General features: G+C 41.2%; 4 protein-coding genes and 1 long non-coding RNA gene across 5 annotated transcripts; 3 read left to right on the top strand and 2 right to left on the bottom strand.

Moving 5' to 3' along the window:
* Nucleotides 1–211: 211 nt before the first annotated feature.
* Nucleotides 212–1,615, top strand: LOC117130577. Its single transcript, XM_033283350.1, has 2 exons — nucleotides 212–757; nucleotides 920–1,615. The coding sequence occupies exons 1-2, from the start codon at nucleotides 212–214 to the stop codon at nucleotides 1,613–1,615; spliced, it is 1,242 nt and encodes a 413-aa protein (XP_033139241.1).
* Nucleotides 1,616–1,638: 23 nt separating this feature from the next.
* LOC117130576 lies at nucleotides 1,639–2,342 on the top strand. The gene is made up of 2 exons (XM_033283349.1): nucleotides 1,639–1,791; nucleotides 1,872–2,342. The coding sequence occupies exons 1-2, from the start codon at nucleotides 1,639–1,641 to the stop codon at nucleotides 2,340–2,342; spliced, it is 624 nt and encodes a 207-aa protein (XP_033139240.1).
* On the top strand, nucleotides 1,853–5,932 carry LOC117130574 (B3 domain-containing protein REM10-like). The gene is made up of 4 exons (XM_033283348.1): nucleotides 1,853–4,832; nucleotides 4,918–4,980; nucleotides 5,061–5,423; nucleotides 5,576–5,932. Exons 2-4 carry the CDS (start codon nucleotides 4,918–4,920, stop codon nucleotides 5,831–5,833), a joined length of 684 nt encoding a protein of 227 aa, XP_033139239.1. The 5' UTR covers nucleotides 1,853–4,832; the 3' UTR covers nucleotides 5,834–5,932.
* On the bottom strand, nucleotides 5,484–11,022 carry LOC117130575. The gene is made up of 2 exons (XR_004453921.1): nucleotides 7,997–11,022; nucleotides 5,484–7,915 (listed from the first exon to the last, which is right to left on the bottom strand). It is a non-coding gene; the product is annotated as an uncharacterized LOC117130575 (long non-coding RNA).
* Nucleotides 11,023–14,671: 3,649 nt separating this feature from the next.
* LOC117130573 lies at nucleotides 14,672–16,509 on the bottom strand. The gene is made up of 3 exons (XM_033283347.1): nucleotides 16,307–16,509; nucleotides 15,055–16,171; nucleotides 14,672–14,992 (listed from the first exon to the last, which is right to left on the bottom strand). The coding sequence occupies exons 1-3, from the start codon at nucleotides 16,507–16,509 to the stop codon at nucleotides 14,672–14,674; spliced, it is 1,641 nt and encodes a 546-aa protein (XP_033139238.1).
* Nucleotides 16,510–18,952: the final 2,443 nt, after the last annotated feature.

The raw sequence follows: 18,952 nt of genomic DNA, 5'->3' as shown, positions 1-18,952 counted from the left end.
AGAAGACGCTTCAGAAGAAGAAGCTTTAGAAGAAGAAGCTTTAGAAGTTGAGTCTATAGAGAATGGGAGTTACGATGGTTGCAGTTTGGAGGATGAACAAGATGAAATTGAGAATGACTGCTTTAGTAACGTTGAAATACACGACGTAGCCGGAGAAGATGAAATAGGCAAAGAAAACGAAGAAGATGATGAATTTGAAAGTCGATTTGATATGTTCGATGACTCGGACGGTGCGTCATCTGAAGATGATAACTTCAGCACATACGGTGAGTCTCCTATCGAAGAAGACGAAGATTCACCAACGCTACCTTCCAAGAAGAGATATCAGAACTTCTTGATGAGCGAATCTAAAGGGAATCTGGAGGTTTTGAAGTTGGAGATGTCGTCGTTAGACCTTGCGGTAGGACAACGATACTTGACTAAAAAGCATTTGAAGAGACGACTGAAACTTTTTACAGTGAGGCATCAATTTGATTTTGATGTAGAAATATCAAACCTGACAACATACGTTGTTAAGTGTTGGGTTGATGGATGTACATGGAGAGTTCGTGCATCTACCGAAGGATTGTCCCCGCAGTTTTATATTCGTATTTACGACTCGGATCATGCATGTTCTGTAACTGAGCGTTCTAATCGATCTCGAAATGCAACACCGGATATTTTAGGAGAGTTGTACAAGAACTTTCTCGGCGACGTTGGTCCGGCCGTTCGCCCTGAGAGTGTCGGAATAGCTATCACTAAGCAGTTTGGTGTAAAGGTAATTATGTTAAAACGGCTGAGTTATGGTAGAGTATAGGCTGGGTTATTTTATGTTAGAAATGGCTGAGTTACAAAACTATGGTTGAGTTATGTTTACGTTGTGACCGTCTTAATGATATGATGTGGCTGAGTTATGTAAATTGTTTTTTCATGTGAGCAGATGGAATATTGGAAATCACACCGGACGCTTAAATGTGCAAGGGAAATCGATGAGGGCACACCTGAGTGTGGTTTTGAACTCTTGCCTTCTTACTTATACATGATAAGAAGGGCAAATCCGAATACAGTTACGCGTCTTCAAATCGATGAGCTTGGAAGATTCATGTATGTGTTTCTTGCGTTTGGTGCGAGCGTTAATGGGTTTCCTTTCATGCGCAAAGTTGTTGTCGTCGACGGTACGTTTCTTAATGGTAAATATAAAGGGACGCTACTCACAGCACTAGCTCAGGATGGTAACTTTCAGATTTTTCCAATAGCCTTCGCAGTGGTTGACACTGAAAATGATGATTCGTGGAATTGGTTTTTTACGCAACTAAAAGTGTTGATTCCTGACCAGGAGGGTCTTGCGATAATATCAGATAGGCATAACTCGATAGGGAAAGCAATTACAAATGTGTATCCGTTAGCTGCTCGTGGAATATGCACCTATCATTTGTATAAAAACATATTGGGACGGTACAAAGGAAAAGATGTATTTCGGCTGGTGAAGAAAGCGGCGAGATGTTTTAGAATGTCTGACTTTGATATGATTTTCGAGGAGATTGAAGCACTTAATCCTGATCTCCACGGCTACCTCGAAAGAGCTGATGTCAGACTGTGGACACGTGTTTATTTCCCGGCGAGAGGTACAATTTGATGACTACGAACATAGCGGAATCAATGAACAGAGCATTATCGCATGCTAGAGGTCTTAACATTGTTCGAATATTGGAATCGATACGGGTTATGATGACCAGATGGTTTGCTGAACGAAGAGTGGATGCCAGATCGCAGTCAACCACACTCACGCGCGGTGTGGAGAAACTATTACAAGTAAGTCAGTCGTAACAGTAAAATAAGTCAGTCTTTAAATCTAATAAGTCAGTCGTTTTAAAATTGGGTTTTGTTAATAGGGACGTGTAAGTGCCTCCCGGGATTGGACGGTTCAAAGGATTGATGACCATCACACTGAAGTTAAATATGGCGCTGCTGGCGAGTCTTTGAATGTTGTTAATTTGGTTGAGCGAAAGTGCACATGTCGGCGTTTCGATGTCGAGAAAATACCATGTGTACACGCAATCGCAGCTGCAGAGGAAAGAAATGTTTCTCGAATATCACTGTGCAGTCCTTACTATAAAAGCACTTATTTAGCTAGCGCATACGCTGAATCGGTCATGCCGGTTGACTCAGCGCTACCTGTTCCAGATAACGTGGCTAACGTACAGTGCTTTCCACCGTTTATTCGTCAACAACCGGGAAGACCTAAAAAAAATAGGATGAAATCTGCTTTAGAAGTTGCACTTGCAAACAAACGTCCTAGGAAAGAGCACATATGTTCTCGTTGCAGTCAAAGTGGACATAATGCGAGAACTTGTCCGATATAAGCAATTGCTTTTCATGTTGTTTTGTAATACGGCTGGGTTTTGTGTTGTAATACGGCTGGGTTTTGTGTTGTAATACGGCTGGGTTTTATTTTCATTGATTTGCACAACGGCTGGATTATTATTTGTAATACGGCTGGGTTTTGTGTTGTAATACGGCTGGGTTTTTTTGTATGTGGTTGGGTTTTTATTTTCATTGATTTGCCCGCTTCCCATTACTCAAGAGAGACACAGACATCGAAAAACGAAATGTCCGTACTTAATTGCCCTACGTTACGTAATAGCCCCTACGTAATTATTGATTATAAAGTGGAATACGAAAGTAGCGAATTAAATTAAGAGAAATTAATCTTCATTGGCTGAGATAATGTTACTCACACGCCTAATAATTGTCGTGATTTCTAATGTCAGCTCTTTTATTCAAACGCAGTTGAAAAAAACTTCCCCGCTAGAAACACGAAACGTCGCGAAGTCAATTAAGGCTGAGTTATTGTAATACACGGCTGAGTTATGGATTAAATTCCCGCTCAAAATAAGAAATAAGAAACGCCGCGATACGAAACTACAACCGTTAACTGCAGATAAATAAGGTACTTCTCAAACAATTACACATCTTCAACTCTCTATCTTTTACACAACTGTCCTCTCAGAGAAAATGGAATATTTCCCTCTGCTTGAATTGCCTGAAGATCTTCAGGCAATGGTGGTTGAGCGTGTGGCCCGTAACTCCTTCCAAGATCTCTACCGCCTCAGAGCATCGTCCAGGTCGATGAAGGCGTTAGCAGAGATGCGTAGGGTATACCATTATTTCGATGTGTTATCCTTTCCCTGGGGTCTCATTATGCCATCTCAGTTGTTGAAAACTTGCTACGCTGAGAACAATCCAAGCACAATTTATGTAAAGGGTGTACAGTTTTTCTACTCATACGATGAGCAAGATTATGGCCTTTCTCTCCTCAAGCGTGCAGCAGATGCAGGATATGAGCGTGCAGTGTATACACACGCTATGACTGAAGCAATCTTTTACGGTGATGCGCAGTATTTTCGGAGAATTCCAAGAGCAACTGTTGACAGGGTCGGGAAACTTGTTCGAGATGCGAAATGGGGATGGGGTTTGTGGCATACTGACGAGTTCCGTCAAATTAAGGCCATGTTCACTTCTACTTATGTTCCGTCCTTCTACCTTTGCCAATGTGCAAATGTTGTGGACCGACAATGTCTCTGCCTATGGCACATTGATGTGACTAAAGACGACAACATGTGTGAGCGCTGTTTCTGGATCAAAGAGATTTCCTTGTTCTTTCGTGATTTTGAACCGATAAGCCTGTTTAGGGACACAAGTAAGTGGTGAAGATGTCTCTGCATCAGAATCTTATCTTTTTTATGTTTTTTGCTATGCCATTATGTATGTCGAACAAAAAAATTATATATTCTGTTTTTATGGCTGACTTATTTTCTTATGGCTGAGTTATTTTCATCTTATGGCTGACTTATTTTCATCTTATTGTAATACACGGCTGAGTTTTGATTGTTTTTTGATTGTTAGAAATATGACTGTTTTTTGATTGTTCACCTAAACGTTAAGACTGATATTATTACATGTTACGGCTGAGTTGGGTTGTTTCGGAAGAAATTAACAACGGCTGAGTTAAATCCCATTTACATAAACATAGACTGACTTATGAGTACAGAATCTGAGTAAACAAAGAAGTAGTTGTAGCAACTAATACATTTAAGACTTCATCCTAAGACATTCAATAATTTTTATGATCTCAGTTATGTCTTTCTTCATATCATCTAATTCTGCTTTTATAGCGGCCAAATCCTGCTCTATCGTCGCGAGTTTGTTTGCCACAACTACAAACTCTTCATCATGTGCTTCATCAAGCCATTTGAAAACATGGTTTTGACCCGAATTTGCTCCACATCGATAAAATCTTCTACCCGGATTCTTTATTGTACCTGACGTTAACACAATGGTAGCAGCTCCACAGTCGCACGTCCTTGGAATTCCACGCTGTAGATCCATCTAATTTATACATCATAGCACACAAAAATAATGCAAAATCGAACAAGGCCAAAATACAAAAAATAATTCAAAATCGATTTTGGACGAAAGAGACTTACTTTAGGTTTTAGAAGTCGACTCTGGTTTTTCCTTTATCTTTTACTTGTAAATATTGGAAATATAATAGGGAAATCATATTAAATATAAAGATCACGCGTGTCCAAATAAAATAAACATATAATGACCTCGATATCGTAAATTACTCGGACATGCGTGTCAGGACATAACTCGACACTGAGTTAAATTATGTTACAGCTGAGTTTTATTCTTCGGCATTATTAATTATTAACAATGTTACGGCTGAGTTATATTTTCCGGCATTATTTACTTTACACAAGGAAAAAAAAAGAAATCATTTTCGTCCCAACGCGAAAAAAAAGAAAAGCTCTCGACGACAGGCGATTTCGAAGCGTCTCGATACGAAGGTAAAACCGAAGCCTCTCTTTTGCAGATTTGTGGATTCAGCTTCGGTTCGATGATGTTTTCTTCCCATTCTTTTCTTGTTTGCAGATGCCTAATTCGCACAAACCTCATTTCTTGAAGCCTCTGCTTCCCGATTTCCACAGTGGCGTGGTAGACACACACTCTCTATTTCTCATGTGTATATGTTCCTATTTTAGAGTTTGCTTAACTTTGGCTTTTCTGACCTGCAGACAATACCACTTGGCTTCTTCTCACAACACATAGAAGGGAAGACAAACCGGAAAACATGGAAACTAAGATCGGACGCTACAGATCAAACTTGGGAAGTGATACAAGAAGGCAGGAGACTCACCGGAGGTTGGAAAGATTTCACCACAGCACATGACCTTCAAATCGGTGACATTGTCATCTTCAAACACGAAGGAGATATGGTGTTTCATGTCACACCATTTGGTCCTAGCTGTTGTGAGATTCAGTATACACATCCTCACATCATCAAGGAAGAAGCCGATGCGGATGATGTTCCTTCTTTCTCATTTGACTATTGTTTTCAGGCTGAGGTCACTGCTTCGAATCTAAAAGAAGACAAACTTGTGAGTCGATTTTCAGTTATAGACCATATTTAGTTAGTTATTAACATATGGTTTGATCTGTTCAGTGTCTTTACGTTCTGTGTTTGCAGTATTTAGTTAGTTATTAACATATGGTTTGATCTGTTCTGTGTCTTTACGTTCTGTGTTTGCAGTATCTTCCTGAGGGAGCTACGACTTGTACTGCTTTGAACAAACAATGCCAAGAGATAATACTTGTCAACAAAGAGGGAAATTCATGGACTGTGAGTTTGCGATTTAGCGAAGCAGACGGCATGTATTACATCAGAAGAGGCTGGAGAAAGTTCTGTCGTGCTAACAGATGCGCCATAGGAGACTTATTTGTGTTCAATGTGGTTGGAGATGGGAAAACTACTCCACTAATGTGTGTATGTCCGGAAAGGGAAGAGTGATTTTGAACCTAAACTTATGTATGTCGAACCAGAAATTTATGTATGTCTCTTTTTATGGCTGACTAATACTCATATAATGGCTGGGTTATTGTTTGATTATGACTTAATTAACGTAACGGCTGAGTTGCAGTGAACGTTATAACTGAGTTATTAAAACATTATGACTGACGAATACTCATATTATGGTTGGGTTATTGTTTGATAGTGACTTAATTAACGTAACGGCTGAATTGCAGTTAACGTTATAACTGAGTTATTAAAACATTATGACTGACGAATACTCATATTATGGCTGGGTTATTGTTTTATAGTGACTTAATTAACGTAACGGCTGAATTGCAGTTAACGTTATAACTGAGTTATTAAAACGTTATGACTGACGAATACTCGTATTATGGCTGGGTTATTGTTTGATTATGAATTAATTAACGTACTGGCTGAGTTGCATTGAACCTAATAGCTGAGTTACTAAAAACATTGCGTCTAAATTATGATTACAACACATGACTACGCAAAGAAATAGTGCCAAAATATGGCCATACCAAACCCACAAACCACCACTGGAAACATCAAACACTTCATCTTTTCCGCTTTACCGAGTTCTTTCTCCAACCGACCAACGTCTACTCTCAGATCTGATATGCCTTTGGTCATGTCACTCATCACCGATTTCATATCTTCTACCTCTTCCACCAAGCACTCGTCCGCCCATTTGAATAAATGTCTCTGATTTCACCAACATGCCCAGCTCTTAGTATCACATTGACAGTATAATGAATAAAATTAAAAATCAAACCTTAATATATCCTTTGCGACAGCAATAGTACAGTCGTCCTGGATTAGCCCGTGATGCAGATGTACATAATTCAGCGGGTTCACCACACCAACACTGTTTCGGCGTTCCTCTTTCCACATGCCGGCGGTGAAAGTAAGTGTTACCAGACACAGATGATGAAGAAGACATTTTCTTTGAATGAAAGAGAAATTGGTGTGAAAGACAAAGTTAAAACAATAGTGGTAGTAATATAAAATCATTTTTTTAAAAAAATTCAAATAAAGAGGAATAATTTAAATTAATAAACTATTAGATGCCTCGATATTAGGTTTGAGCCGTATTTTCCACACACGTGATGCACTTTAATTATGACGAATACTCAATCAAATCAAGAAATACGAAAGGTTCTTTATTATTTTATCAAACACTTAAGTTGAATTCGTATTACGGCTGTGTTAGCGTCTATATTTTGGCTGAGTTAACGTAGATGTATTGACTGAGTTACATTAAAAATAACAATACCTCGATTATGTAAATAATCCGATACATGCGTGCCAGCCGTATAATAATGAGTCTCGATATTCTCAATGCAAACGAAATTTCTCATGCACATAATAATAACAGAATAAAGGTCTCTAATAATAGTAGTCTCGATAATGTAATGACGGCCATAATAATGAGTCTCGATATTCTCAATGACGATGGAATTTCTCGCACGTATAATAATAAGAGAATAAAGGACTCTAATACTGGTCTCGATTAAGTAATGGCGACCATAATAATACATGGAAAATAGCGTTAACTTTGGCTTTGTATTTTTACAATATAAGGCTGAGTTATTAGTATCTTAATTCGTATTACGGCTGAGTTAATTAACTGAAACACTGACGTTTGACGCAAACAATTCCGGCTGAGTTAAACAACTTTATAAAACCTTAACGGCTGAGTTAAACAACTTTATAGAAACTAAACGGCTGAGTTAAACAACTTAATAGAAACTTAATGGCTGAGTTAAACAACTTTATAGAAACTTAACGTCTGAGTTAAACAACTTTATAAAAACTTGACGGCTGAATACAAACAAAAACAACAAATCAATTACTAAAACCAAAATTATCAGGACCAAATTCTTCAAACATGTGGACAAGATCACGCCAAACTCTAGTTAGCATCCACGCAGGCTTCTCACCCCCATGTGCCCACCTCCTCTTCAAGAGGCGCATCTGACAACGAAACACCGTTCTGGCCACCAGATTAAAATTTGTCCAAACTTGAAAATTATATCTTCGTGCCCACGTGCGTTTGCGCTACAACAAAAAACCAATTTCCAAATGTAAGTGCTGTTATTATGTCTAATATCAAAAACAATTCAAAGATGTTGTCCTTACAGCGAGTTGAAGAAACCAGCGTTCCTTAAAATGATCGGGAATGGCGCGCCATGTCGGCCAATCATGAACCCATCCTTCTGCTAAAATCGACGGGATGGCCAGGGAGAGATCGCTTAGAAATTTAAACCAGATTACGCTGTCAAGCAAGAAACCCGGGCCAGGGTATAGAACGGGAAGGTTTTCACGATTTTCAGAGTTTAGTATCTCATTGACTCTGTTCTCTAACCTTTCTGAATAACCAGGAACAATCATAACTTTGTAAGGCGATATAGAGATATTGTTTAGGTTTTCTAGTGAGATAAGGCGAGAAAGTGCAAGAGAAGGGGGCTATATATAGGGGAAGTATAGAACATTAAAGGTCGCGAGATAAAATATCTAAAATTTTCGCGCCATATGTAAATATTAACTTACACTAACATGCTGAGTTATTAAGACCTTTACGGCTGATTTGTTGTTTGCCGTTTAGGGTATAGGGTTTAGTTATTTAGGGTTTGGGTTCCGAATAAGATTGTTTAGGGTTATGATTTATGATGTACGAACCACAAGATATGATAAATATCACAAATTCATAATAAATAACACAATAACAGTTTACGTGTTTTGAATCATGCTCACACCTCATATCACTGCCTAGAGTTTTAGGTACTCGTAAGAGACAACATATACCTCAAGATTATAATCGATTCCAAACTCGTATAGTCAACAAAGATCATGCTCACACATTGAGTTATTATTAATTATTTTGATAATTGGACTTTATATATAACATTCGAATGAAAAATTATTAATTATTTTGGTTCTAGGGTATGTTTGAGGTATGACTGAGTTATCAATAAGTACTGGCTGAGTATTACTAATCGATATGACTGAGTTATTACAGCAGTTATCCAAAGTCAAATAGTTAACATAACAACAAACACAGGTTCACAAACAAACACAGTTTCATTTTGACAACAACTTGTTCATTCCAACATTTCCTCCTTCCTCGAGGATATCTGCTGCCATCTTCACCCGTAACCCTTGAATATTACTATCGTTTATGCCATAAAAAGACACACCAAGCGCTAGACACTCCACAAACTTCAACGAATAAACCCCACAATCACCTATGATGTTGTTTTGTGGAATGTATCTTTTGCTCCTCCGTCTGAATGCGAACCTCTTCCTAGAATGCTTTCGGAGATCGGCAAGAATAAGCTCATTCAACATCCAGGGAAACATCTCCAGTAGAGACCATATCTCCTTTTTATGCACTCGCAGCTGTCTACATAGCAGATAGTGTACGGTCCTACCAGACCAAATGCTTTCGCGTGAAAGTAGCCTAGCAACTACTCCAATGGGAGAGTTCACCAGTTCTTCCCACACATCGAGTCCTATTGTTTCTTTAATGTGGGGGAAATGTCCTGCACGGAAATTATGATTGATATCTTTACCTTCTAGGTTAGAAGGGTAAAGTCTTGGAGGGTAATCACGTGGTTCGACTTGACTAACATCCATCTGATCATATAACACAACAATAAATCAGCCACAACATAAAAATAACACAGCCATATCATAATATTAAAATATATTAGGTCATATATATAACTCAGCCATAACATAATAATTACTCAGTTATAAAATAACCATAACTCAGCCATAACATAATAATTACTCAGTTATAACATAACCATAACTCAGCCACAACAAAAAGCCCTAATTCAGACACAACAAAAGCCTAGACAATCACATATCTCAGCCGCAACATAACCCTAACTCAGACACAACAAAATCCTCGACACACCCATATCACAGCCTCAATATATAACTGACCCACAAACTCAACCAAAATACAATATATAACGTCGCGACATCTTACCGGAAAAGATGAACTCGTTGATGAGAATGCGGTGAAGGCGATTTCGTACAGACGACGGTTTCTAAAAACTCCGACGAGACAGAGTTCAACGACAGAGAGTTATAGAGAGTTCAACGACAGAGAGTTAGAGAGAGTTCGAAGAAGTAAAGAACAATGTCGACGAGGGTTTCGAAGGGTGAGAGGATTTCGGTTTGCGGTTCCTTCTTCGACACAACACAGTTCTTCGTGTTCTTTTCTTTTCTTTTTTTGACAAAACCGTATGTATGATAGTGATAGTGATAGAGACGGTTTGGTTTCAAAAAATAACTGATGTGATGTGGATTTTAAATAACTGATGTGGCTTTGATCTTTAAAATTAGTTTCAGAAAATAAAACATAACAAAAGCCCCTTATTGTAAATTACTAGGAAAGAGAAAACATTCTAGTAATAAAACAAAGATATACAACATTCTAGTAATAAACCATAAAATGTGTAACATTCTAGTAATTTTCTCATTATTAAATGTGACTGATCGGCTTCTGTCCGGGTTCATTGTATCCTGAAGCATGGACTGCGGTAAAGAGAAGGACGGATGTGGGACTGTCCGTATGAGCCACCATGTCCGGATCATGAACCAGACTGGACCAAGTGCGTCCTATGTCTTCAGAAAGGCGAAGGATCCTTGCCTTAGTAAGATTTGGCTGATCAAAGTGCATGAACTGATCAAAATGGTCGATCAGTCCATCAGTACGGTCGCCGGTACGTGCAGTATGGGCCAATCGAGCAAAAAAGAGAAGTCTTGATCATTTTTTGAAACCTCATGATCCAAGTCAAGTCTGGCATGATCTTTCTCAAGTCTGAGATGATCTTTCTCAAGTCTGGCATGATCTTTCTCAAGTCTGGCATGATCTTTCTCAAGTCTAGCATGATCCAAGTCAAGTCTGGCACGGTGAAAAACATGAACCTCGGTTGAAATTTTCAGAACGTCGTGAACTCCATGCTGAGCTGGTTCCATGTAATGATCCATGGACTGCAGCACATCAAAGGCGGTCTGAATGGCGCTTCCGCCGAACGGACTTAGCCAACGACACGTGCCTTTGGGAGCCGAAGCTCCTACTAAGGGTCGGCAATCGGGCGGCGGGTGCATGCGTCGCTTCTAGCCCAGATTCTGACTTAGAGGCGTTCAGTCATAATCCAGCGCACGGTAGCTTTGCGCCACTGGCTTTTCAACCAAGTGCGATGACCAATTGTGCGAATCAACAGTTCCTCTCGTTCTAGGTTGAATTAGTATTGCGACGCAGGCATAAGTAGGGTAAACCTAACCTGTCTCACGACGGTCTAAACCCAGCTCACGTTCCCTATTGGTGGGTGAACAATCCAACACTTGGTGAATTCTGCTTCACAATGATAGGAAGAGCCGATATCGAAGGATCAAAAAGCAACGTCGCTATGAATGCTTGGCTGCCACAAATTCCGAAGGTCTAAAGGATCGATAGGCCACTCTTTCGTGGTTCGTATTCGTACTGAAAATCAGAATCAAATGAGCTTTTACCCTTTTGATAGCTTAAGGATCCTTGCCTTAGAGATATTTCCAAAGGAAAAGTCCATGATCGGACAAACAAGGTAGAGAGATCATCAGCACGGTCGTCGGTACATGCGGTACGAGCCAATCGAGCTAAAAGAGAGAAGTCTCGATCATTGTGTGAAACCTCATGATCCAAGTCAAGTCTGGCATGATCTTTCTCAAGTCTGGCATGATCATTCTCAAGTCTGGCATGATCCTTCTCAAGTCTGGCATGATCCAAGTCAAGTCTAGCTTGGCCATCAGTCTTGGCTTGTCGAGTTGGCCAGGAGGGATGGGCATCATTTCGGTCAGTTTGAGCATCTGGTCGAGGATCTGGACGAAGCTCCAATCCGGACGTTCACGGGTCGAGCCGATAGACGGCCCTTTGGATCTGTCTGATCTGATTGGTAGGATGAACCTCAGCTGGGACGTCTGGAACGTTCTGATTGGTCTGGCCCATAGACTGGGGCACATCATTCCCTCCTTCTTCAAAAGCATTTGTCCACAAATCTGGATCATCTACAAGAAAAGGAGAAAGATCAGACACATTAAAGCATGAAGAAATATCATACTTACCTTGCAAATCAAGTTGATAGGCATTGTCATTGATCTTTCTAAGGATCTGAAATGGACCATCGACCCGAGGCATAAGTTTAGACTTTCTTTCTTCTGGAAACCGTTCCTTCCTCAAGTGAACCCAAATAAGATCACCCTCCTCAAAGATGACCTCCTTTCTCTTCCTGTTGGCATATCTTTTGTACCCTTCGGTTTTGGCTGCAATGTTTGAGTGAACCTGCTCATGTAACTTCTTGATAGTGTCTGCTTTCCTTTTGCCATCTGTTCTAACTCTTTCACTCAAAGGCAAAGGCAAAAGATCAAGTGGAGATAAGGGATTAAAGCCATAAACGACTTCAAAAGGAGAGAACTTAGTAGCAGAATGCATAGCATTGTTACAAGCAAACTCAACATGAGGCAAACATTCTTCCCAATGCTTAAGGTTTTTCTTAACCAATGATCTAAGCAATGCAGACAAAGTTCTATTCACTACTTCAGTTTGGCCATCAGTTTATGGGTGACAAGTTGTAGAGAACATCAATCTGGTTCCTAATTTAGACCACAAAGTTTTCCAAAAATGGCTAAGGAACTTAGCATCACGATCAGAGACAATGGTCTTAGGCATACCATGCAATCTAACAATTTCCCTAAAGAACAATTCAGCAACTTGCACATCATCATTAGTTTTATGACATGGAATGAAATGAGCCATTTTTGAAAACCTATCAACAACCACAAAGATAGAGTCTCGGCCAGTTTTAGTCCTAGGCAAACCAAGAAAAAAATCCATAGAAATATCTACCCAAGGATGAGAAGGAATGGGTAGAGCCGAATACAAACCGTGATTAGATGTCTTGGTTTTGGATTTCTTGCAGATCACACATCGGCCACAAATCCTCTCAACGTCCTTCATCAAGCTTGGCGAGTAGAAGTGATCATAAACCGTCTTGTATGTCTTCTTGACTCCAAAGTGTCCCATAAGACCTCCTCCATGAGATTCCCTAAGAAACAACTCCGTCAAAGAACATTTGGGCACACACAAGCGGTTATCAAAGAACAAAAATCCAGAATTTTGATAGTATTTTCCATAAGGCACTTTGGAACATTTCTGAAATATTGCTTTGAAATCCGGATCAGTCACATACAAGTCTTTGATAAATTCATAACCAAGTAGTTTAGTTTCAAGGGCTGAAAGAAGAGTATACCTTCGAGAAAAAGCATCAGCCACAACATTTTCCTTACCTTGCTTGTACTTGATAACATAAGGAAATGTCTCAATGAACTCAACCTAACGTGCGTGTCTCTTGTTCAGCTTATGTTGACCCTTAAGATGTCTCAAGGACTGGTGGTCCGTGTGGATAACAAACCCCTTAGGCCAAAGATAGTGTTGCCACGTTTGGCGAGCTCTCACCAAAGCATATAGCTCCTGGTCATATGTGGGGTAGTTGAGTGTGGCGCCTCCAAGCTTCTCACTGAAGTAAGCAATGGGTTTCCTATCCTGCATCAAGACAGCACCAATCCCAACTCCGGAAGCATCACATTCAATCTCAAAAGTTTTAGAAAAATCAGGAAGTACAAGTAAAGGAGCATGAGTCAACTTCACTTTTAACATCTGAAAAGCTTTTTCTTGGGCTTGTTCCCATTTGAAACCGACGTTCTTCTTGATCACTTCAGTCAGAGGAGCAGCAATGGAACTGAAGTCCGGAACAAACCGTCTATAAAAACCGGCCAGACCATGAAAGCTTCTTACCTCGCCCATGGTCGAAGGACTCGGCCAGTCTCGGATGGCTTTGATTTTCTCCTCGTCCACTCTAAGTCCATCAGAACCTACAACAAAACCTAAGAACACCACGTGATCTGTTCCAAAAGAGCATTTACCAAGATTTGTAAAGAGTTTTTCTTTCCTAAGAACTTCAAGAACAGATTTGAGATGCATCTTATGATCTTCAAGGTTTTTGCTATAGACAAGAATGTCATCAAAGTAGACAACAACAAAATGACCTATGAATAACCTCAAGACATGATTCATTAAACGCATGAAAGTGCTAGGTGCATTAGTAAGACCAAATGGCATAACAAGCCATTCATACAATCCTAACTTGGTTTTAAATGCGGTTTTCCACTCATCACCTTCCTTCATCCTAATCTGGTGATAGCCACTTTTCAAATAAATTTTAGAAAAGACACATGATCCATGCAACTCATCAAGCATGTCGTCTAGCCTAGGGATGGGATGCCTATACTTTACTGTGATGTTGTTGATGGCACACCACACACATGCGCCAAGAACCATCCTTTTCGGGCACGAGAAGGACAGGAACGGCACAAGGACTGAGCCTTTCCCGGATGTAGCCTTTCTCAAGAAGGTCACCAATCTGTTTCTGAAGTTCCTTGGTCTCTACCGGACTGGTACGGTAAGCTGGCCGGTTTGGTAGAGACGCGCCTGGAACAAGGTCGATCTGAAGCTCAATGCCTCGTACTGGAGGTAATCCCTTAGGATTCTCATCTGGAAAAACATCAGAATACTTCTGCAAAACATCTAAAAGTTCACTCGGAATCTCTGGTGCAAGGTCAGAAGAAGAAGACATAAGAGATTCTTTGTACACAAGTAAAAGAAATGGCTTTTGGGAGTAAAGAGATCTCTTGACCTGACTTTGTTTGATATAGAAATTGGAGTTCCGTTAGGATGATTCAGGTTCATCTGGCTTGGTTTCCTTGTCACGGTTCTTCTTGAGCTGGATCTGATCTTGATGAACCTCCAAAAGGTGTCAAAGGAACAAGCGTGATCTTCTTCCCTTTATGATCAAAGGAGTGTCGGTTTGTGAAGTCATCATGCACGGCTCTCTTATCAAATTGCCATGGCCGGCCCAAGAGAATGTTGCATGCATCCATAGGAAGAACGTTGCAAACGACCTCGTCCTCATATCTGCCAATGGTAATAGGGACAGTGACTTGCTCTTTCACATACCGTTCTCCAGCCTCGTTTAGCCATTCCATCCTGAAAGGACGACAGAGAGGCCGAGTAGCAAGTCCTAGTTTCTTGACAAATGTGTCACTAGCAACATTAGTACAACTCCCACCATCAATAATCAAAAGCAAACCTTTTCAGAAACTAAGCATCGAGAATGAAAGAGATTCTCCCTTTGTTCCTTTTCATTGTTTTTGGGTTGGACACTCAGAGTTCTTCTTGTGACAAGTAGAGGACCATGAGCTGGATAGTCAAGGCAAGGCTCCTCATCATAGATTGGGTCGGACTCATCATCAAAGGCTGGGTCGGAACCATCGACCAAGCGGCCGTCCGTCTCATCAAAAATAGACTCGACCATGCCTTTCCTAGCAACGAGTAGTGGTCCGTGATGCGGATATCCAAAGGACTCGTCCTCTTCATCAAAGATAGGACCAAGATATTCTTTGTTCTCCTGCTCATCCTCAGATTCAACTTCTCCATTCTCCGTAAGAATCATCACTCGTTGGTTGGGACAGTTTTTGGCAAAATGTCCTAGACCTTGACATTTGAAACACCTAATGTCTCTTGCTCGGCCAGAAGTATCAACTGCCTTTCCTTTGTCATCACGAGCGGGGACATCAGTTTTAAAAGCATTATGTGTTGTGTAAGAAGACTTACCTTTGTCTTGGTAGCTTAGCTTAGGAGCAAAAGCCGATCTAGGAGAGTAGGCCGGTTTAGAGGTAATGGCCGGATTTGAGAAATTCTTCCTCTTAACTTGTTGCTCGATCAAGATGGCCTTGTGTAGCATCTGTTCCACACTACCATACTCTTGAAGCTCCATACGGTCTTGGATGTCTCGGTTAAGGCCAGAGAGGAACCTAGCCATAGTGGCGTCCATGGGCTCGTCTACATCAGCCTTGATCATCAAAGTTTCCAAGTCTTCCACAGACTTCGTGCCTTGAAGCAAGCGTCTGAGTTTCTGGTGGAGGTCTCGGTGATAATGAGCAGGAACAAATCGTCTCCTCATCAGCATGGAAAACTCATCCCATGTCTCAATCGGTCTCTCACCTGTTCTCCTCTTAAGGGTCACAACTTGATCATACCAATTAATAGCATAGCCAGAGAATTCAGTAACAGCTAGTCTAACTTTCTTAAGTTCAGAAAAGTTTTGACAATCAAAGACATATTCAATTTTTCTCTCCCATTCAAGAAAAACATCAGGATCATTTTTACCCTCAAAAGGTTGGATTTTTAGTTTCAATCCACTTAGGCTATCATTAGTACGTTCATTTCTAGCAAAAGGATTGACATCACCTGGATCTCGGGTTCTAGGACCTCTTCTTGGACGGTATGCTGATCTGGCCTCGTCCTCTTGATCATCCTCCTCTCGGATCTAATCGTCGGACCGAGTGTTCCTACGCAGACGGTCTCTTCTTGCTCCGGCTCTAGAAGGAGCTTGGCTGGCCTGGTTCTCATCAAGCCTCTGATGGATCTGATCTAAACCTACGTTCAACATGTTAGACATAGAATCATTCAAAGCACGCATTTGAAGGTTAGACAATCCGGCAACTGAGTTTCCGGGACGGTTCCGTTCATCATCGCTACTCATGGTTCCTGAAATTTCTTAAACACAAAACGTTAGATAAAAATCCTCACTCTCTCAAGTGTTTGATCCTCACCCACACACGTGTTTCTCTTAGAATTTGGATGGTCACACAACAAGTTTTCACTCAAAGTTCTAAGAAGAACTAATCAAAGAAACTCAGTGGACAAAATCCAAGCAACCACAAGGGAATTTTTAAAGAAAGAAGATAAGAGATTTTTGGTTTTGGGAATCCGTTTTAACCACCTCAAAGGCTGGATTTCTCCTCAGCCAGCAGGCTTTCTCTTCCACCACCAATCCACAAATCAAACTTTTCGAATTTTTTATTTTTTTTAATAGATAGATCTTTCTTTTCTTTTTTTTTATAGATATAGGATGGTAATGAGCGGCCCGGATTCAAGATAGATAGATGAAGAGTGTTTATGAAGAAATGGAAGATGAGAAAGATGAATGATTTAGAAGATACCAAAAGAGCGGCTCTGATACCACTTGAAGGACCCTAAGATCGGCTCACTCGAATGGATCAGATTTGGATATGAACTCCGGATGGAGAACTGGATGGATTGAAGGGTCGCACGAAGGTTGCGGAAAGGCCTTCGATATTCCCGACTCCAAATGGTGCTTGATATGACCCACAAGACCACCAAGTGAAGGATCTCTCGTTGTTGCTTGATATGACTCACAAGACATATGATTTGAGGAAGTGTTTACTTAGATATGACTAACCAAGGAACAAGACAAGTTCTTAAACAAAGAACAAAGAGTTTAACTTAAACTTTAGACAAAAACGATTTCTGATTTATTAAAATGAAAGAGTTTCATACTTACAGAGTTTTGTAGATCTAGGAATTAAATGAAAAGTAGATCTAGATCTAGATCTAGTCTTTACACAGAAATAAAGAGAAGACTTAATTAATGTGACTGATCGGCTTCCATCAAGATGCATCTGAACCGGCTAAGTCCAAGGCGGTAAGGACAGTCACATTGGCGGGACGTTCAGAAAGGGCCGCGAGATGTTCTGCTAAGGCCGCGGGGCGTTCTGATCGGACAAGTTACGTTCCAACAAAACCCAAGTCTTCTGATAGCTTAAGGATCCTTGCCTTAGAGAAATTTCCAAAGGAAAAGTCCATGATCGGATCAAACAAGGTAGAGAGATCATCATCACGGTCGTCGGTACATGCGGTACGAGCCAATCGAGCTAAAAGAGAGAAGTCTCGATCATTGTGTGAAACCTCATGATCCAAGTCAAGTCTGGCATGATCTTTCTCAAGTCTGGCATGATCTTTCACAAGTCTGGCATGATCATTCTCAAGTCTGGCATGATCCTTCTCAAGTCTGGCATGATCCAAGTCAAGTTTGTCTTGGCCATCAGTCTTGGCTTGTCGAGTTGGCCGGGAGGGACGGGCTTCAGTTTGGTCAGATCGAGCATCTGGTCGAGGATCTGGACGAAGATCCAATCCGGACGTTCGCGGGTTGAGCCGATAGACGGCTCTGTGGATCTGTCTGATCTGATCGGTAGGATGAACCTCAGCTGGGACGTCCGGAACGTTCTGATCGGTCTGGTCCATAGACTGGGGCACATCACTCCCCACCTGACAATGTACTCCGCCGGGATTGACCCGCCGAAGCGAGTCTTGGGTCTAAAAGTTACCCCACCTCTGATTCACGGAGTAAGTAAAATAACATTAAAAGTAGTGGTATTTCCCTTGCGCTGGAGCTCCCACTTATTCTACACCTCTCAAGTCATTTCACAAAGTCGGACTAGAGTCAAGCTCCACAGGGTCCTCTTTCCCCGCTGATTCTGCCAAGCCCATTCCCTTGGTTGTGGTTTCGCTGGATAGTAGACAGGGACAGTTGGAATCTCGTTAATCCATTCATGCGCATCACTAATTAGATGACGAGGCATTTGGTTACCCTAAGAGAGTCATAGATACTCCTGCCGTTTACCCGCGCTTGGTTGAATTTTCTTCACTTTCACATTCAGAGCACTTGGGCAGAAATCACATTGCGTTTAGCATCCGCAGGGATCATCGCAAGGCTTTGTTTAAATTAAATCGGATTCCCCTTGTCTGTACCCGTTCTGAGTTGGCTGTTCAACGCCCGGGGAAAGATCCCGAAAGAGCTGTTCCAGTCTGTCCCCAGGCCGACACGAGGCCGTCCGCTCTCGCCACGGTAGCAGCTCAAGCAGCCTGCTAACAGTCGACGGGTTTGAACTGGACCCCAAGCCCGCCCTCAGAGCAATCCTTTTCCTGAAATGATGGATCAGATTTTCGACTTCCCTTGCCTACATTGTTCCATCGACCAGAGGCTGTTCACCTTGGAGACCTGATGCGGTTATGAGTACGACCGGGCGTGAGCGGCAACTCGGTCCTCTGGATTTTCAAGGGCCGCCGAGAATGCACCGGACACCACGTGATGTTCGGGGCTCTTCCAGCTGCTTGACCCTACC

This window comes from Brassica rapa, unplaced genomic scaffold, assembly GCF_000309985.2.
Source record: "Brassica rapa cultivar Chiifu-401-42 unplaced genomic scaffold, CAAS_Brap_v3.01 Scaffold0564, whole genome shotgun sequence".
Classification (NCBI taxonomy): Eukaryota; Viridiplantae; Streptophyta; class Magnoliopsida; order Brassicales; family Brassicaceae; genus Brassica; species Brassica rapa.
The sequence above is the reverse complement of the archived record's forward strand: the minus strand, read 5'-3'. Positions and strand labels throughout refer to the sequence as shown.

Bases quoted from the DNA above. Each gene is read 5' to 3' on its own strand.
- LOC117130574 (XM_033283348.1), top strand. From the start codon at position 4,918: ATGCCTAATTCGCACAAACCTCATTTCTTGAAGCCTCTGCTTCCCGAT. The intron at 4,981-5,060 runs GTAGACACACAC...TCTGACCTGCAG, and splicing joins CCGATTTCCACAGTGGCGTG to ACAATACCACTTGGCTTCTT. The intron at 5,424-5,575 runs GTGAGTCGATTT...CTGTGTTTGCAG, and splicing joins ATCTAAAAGAAGACAAACTT to TATCTTCCTGAGGGAGCTAC.
- LOC117130573 (XM_033283347.1), bottom strand. From the start codon at position 16,509: ATGAGTAGCGATGATGAACGGAACCGTCCCGGAAACTCAGTTGCCGGA. The intron at 16,172-16,306 runs GTCCGACGATTA...TACTAATGATAG, and splicing joins CGTCTGCGTAGGAACACTCG to CCTAAGTGGATTGAAACTAA. The intron at 14,993-15,054 runs GTTTGCTTTTGA...ACATTTGTCAAG, and splicing joins GATGCTTAGTTTCTGAAAAG to AAACTAGGACTTGCTACTCG.
- LOC117130576 (XM_033283349.1), top strand. From the start codon at position 1,639: ATGAACAGAGCATTATCGCATGCTAGAGGTCTTAACATTGTTCGAATA. The intron at 1,792-1,871 runs GTAAGTCAGTCG...TTTTGTTAATAG, and splicing joins GTGTGGAGAAACTATTACAA to GGACGTGTAAGTGCCTCCCG.
- LOC117130577 (XM_033283350.1), top strand. From the start codon at position 212: ATGTTCGATGACTCGGACGGTGCGTCATCTGAAGATGATAACTTCAGC. The intron at 758-919 runs GTAATTATGTTA...TCATGTGAGCAG, and splicing joins CTAAGCAGTTTGGTGTAAAG to ATGGAATATTGGAAATCACA.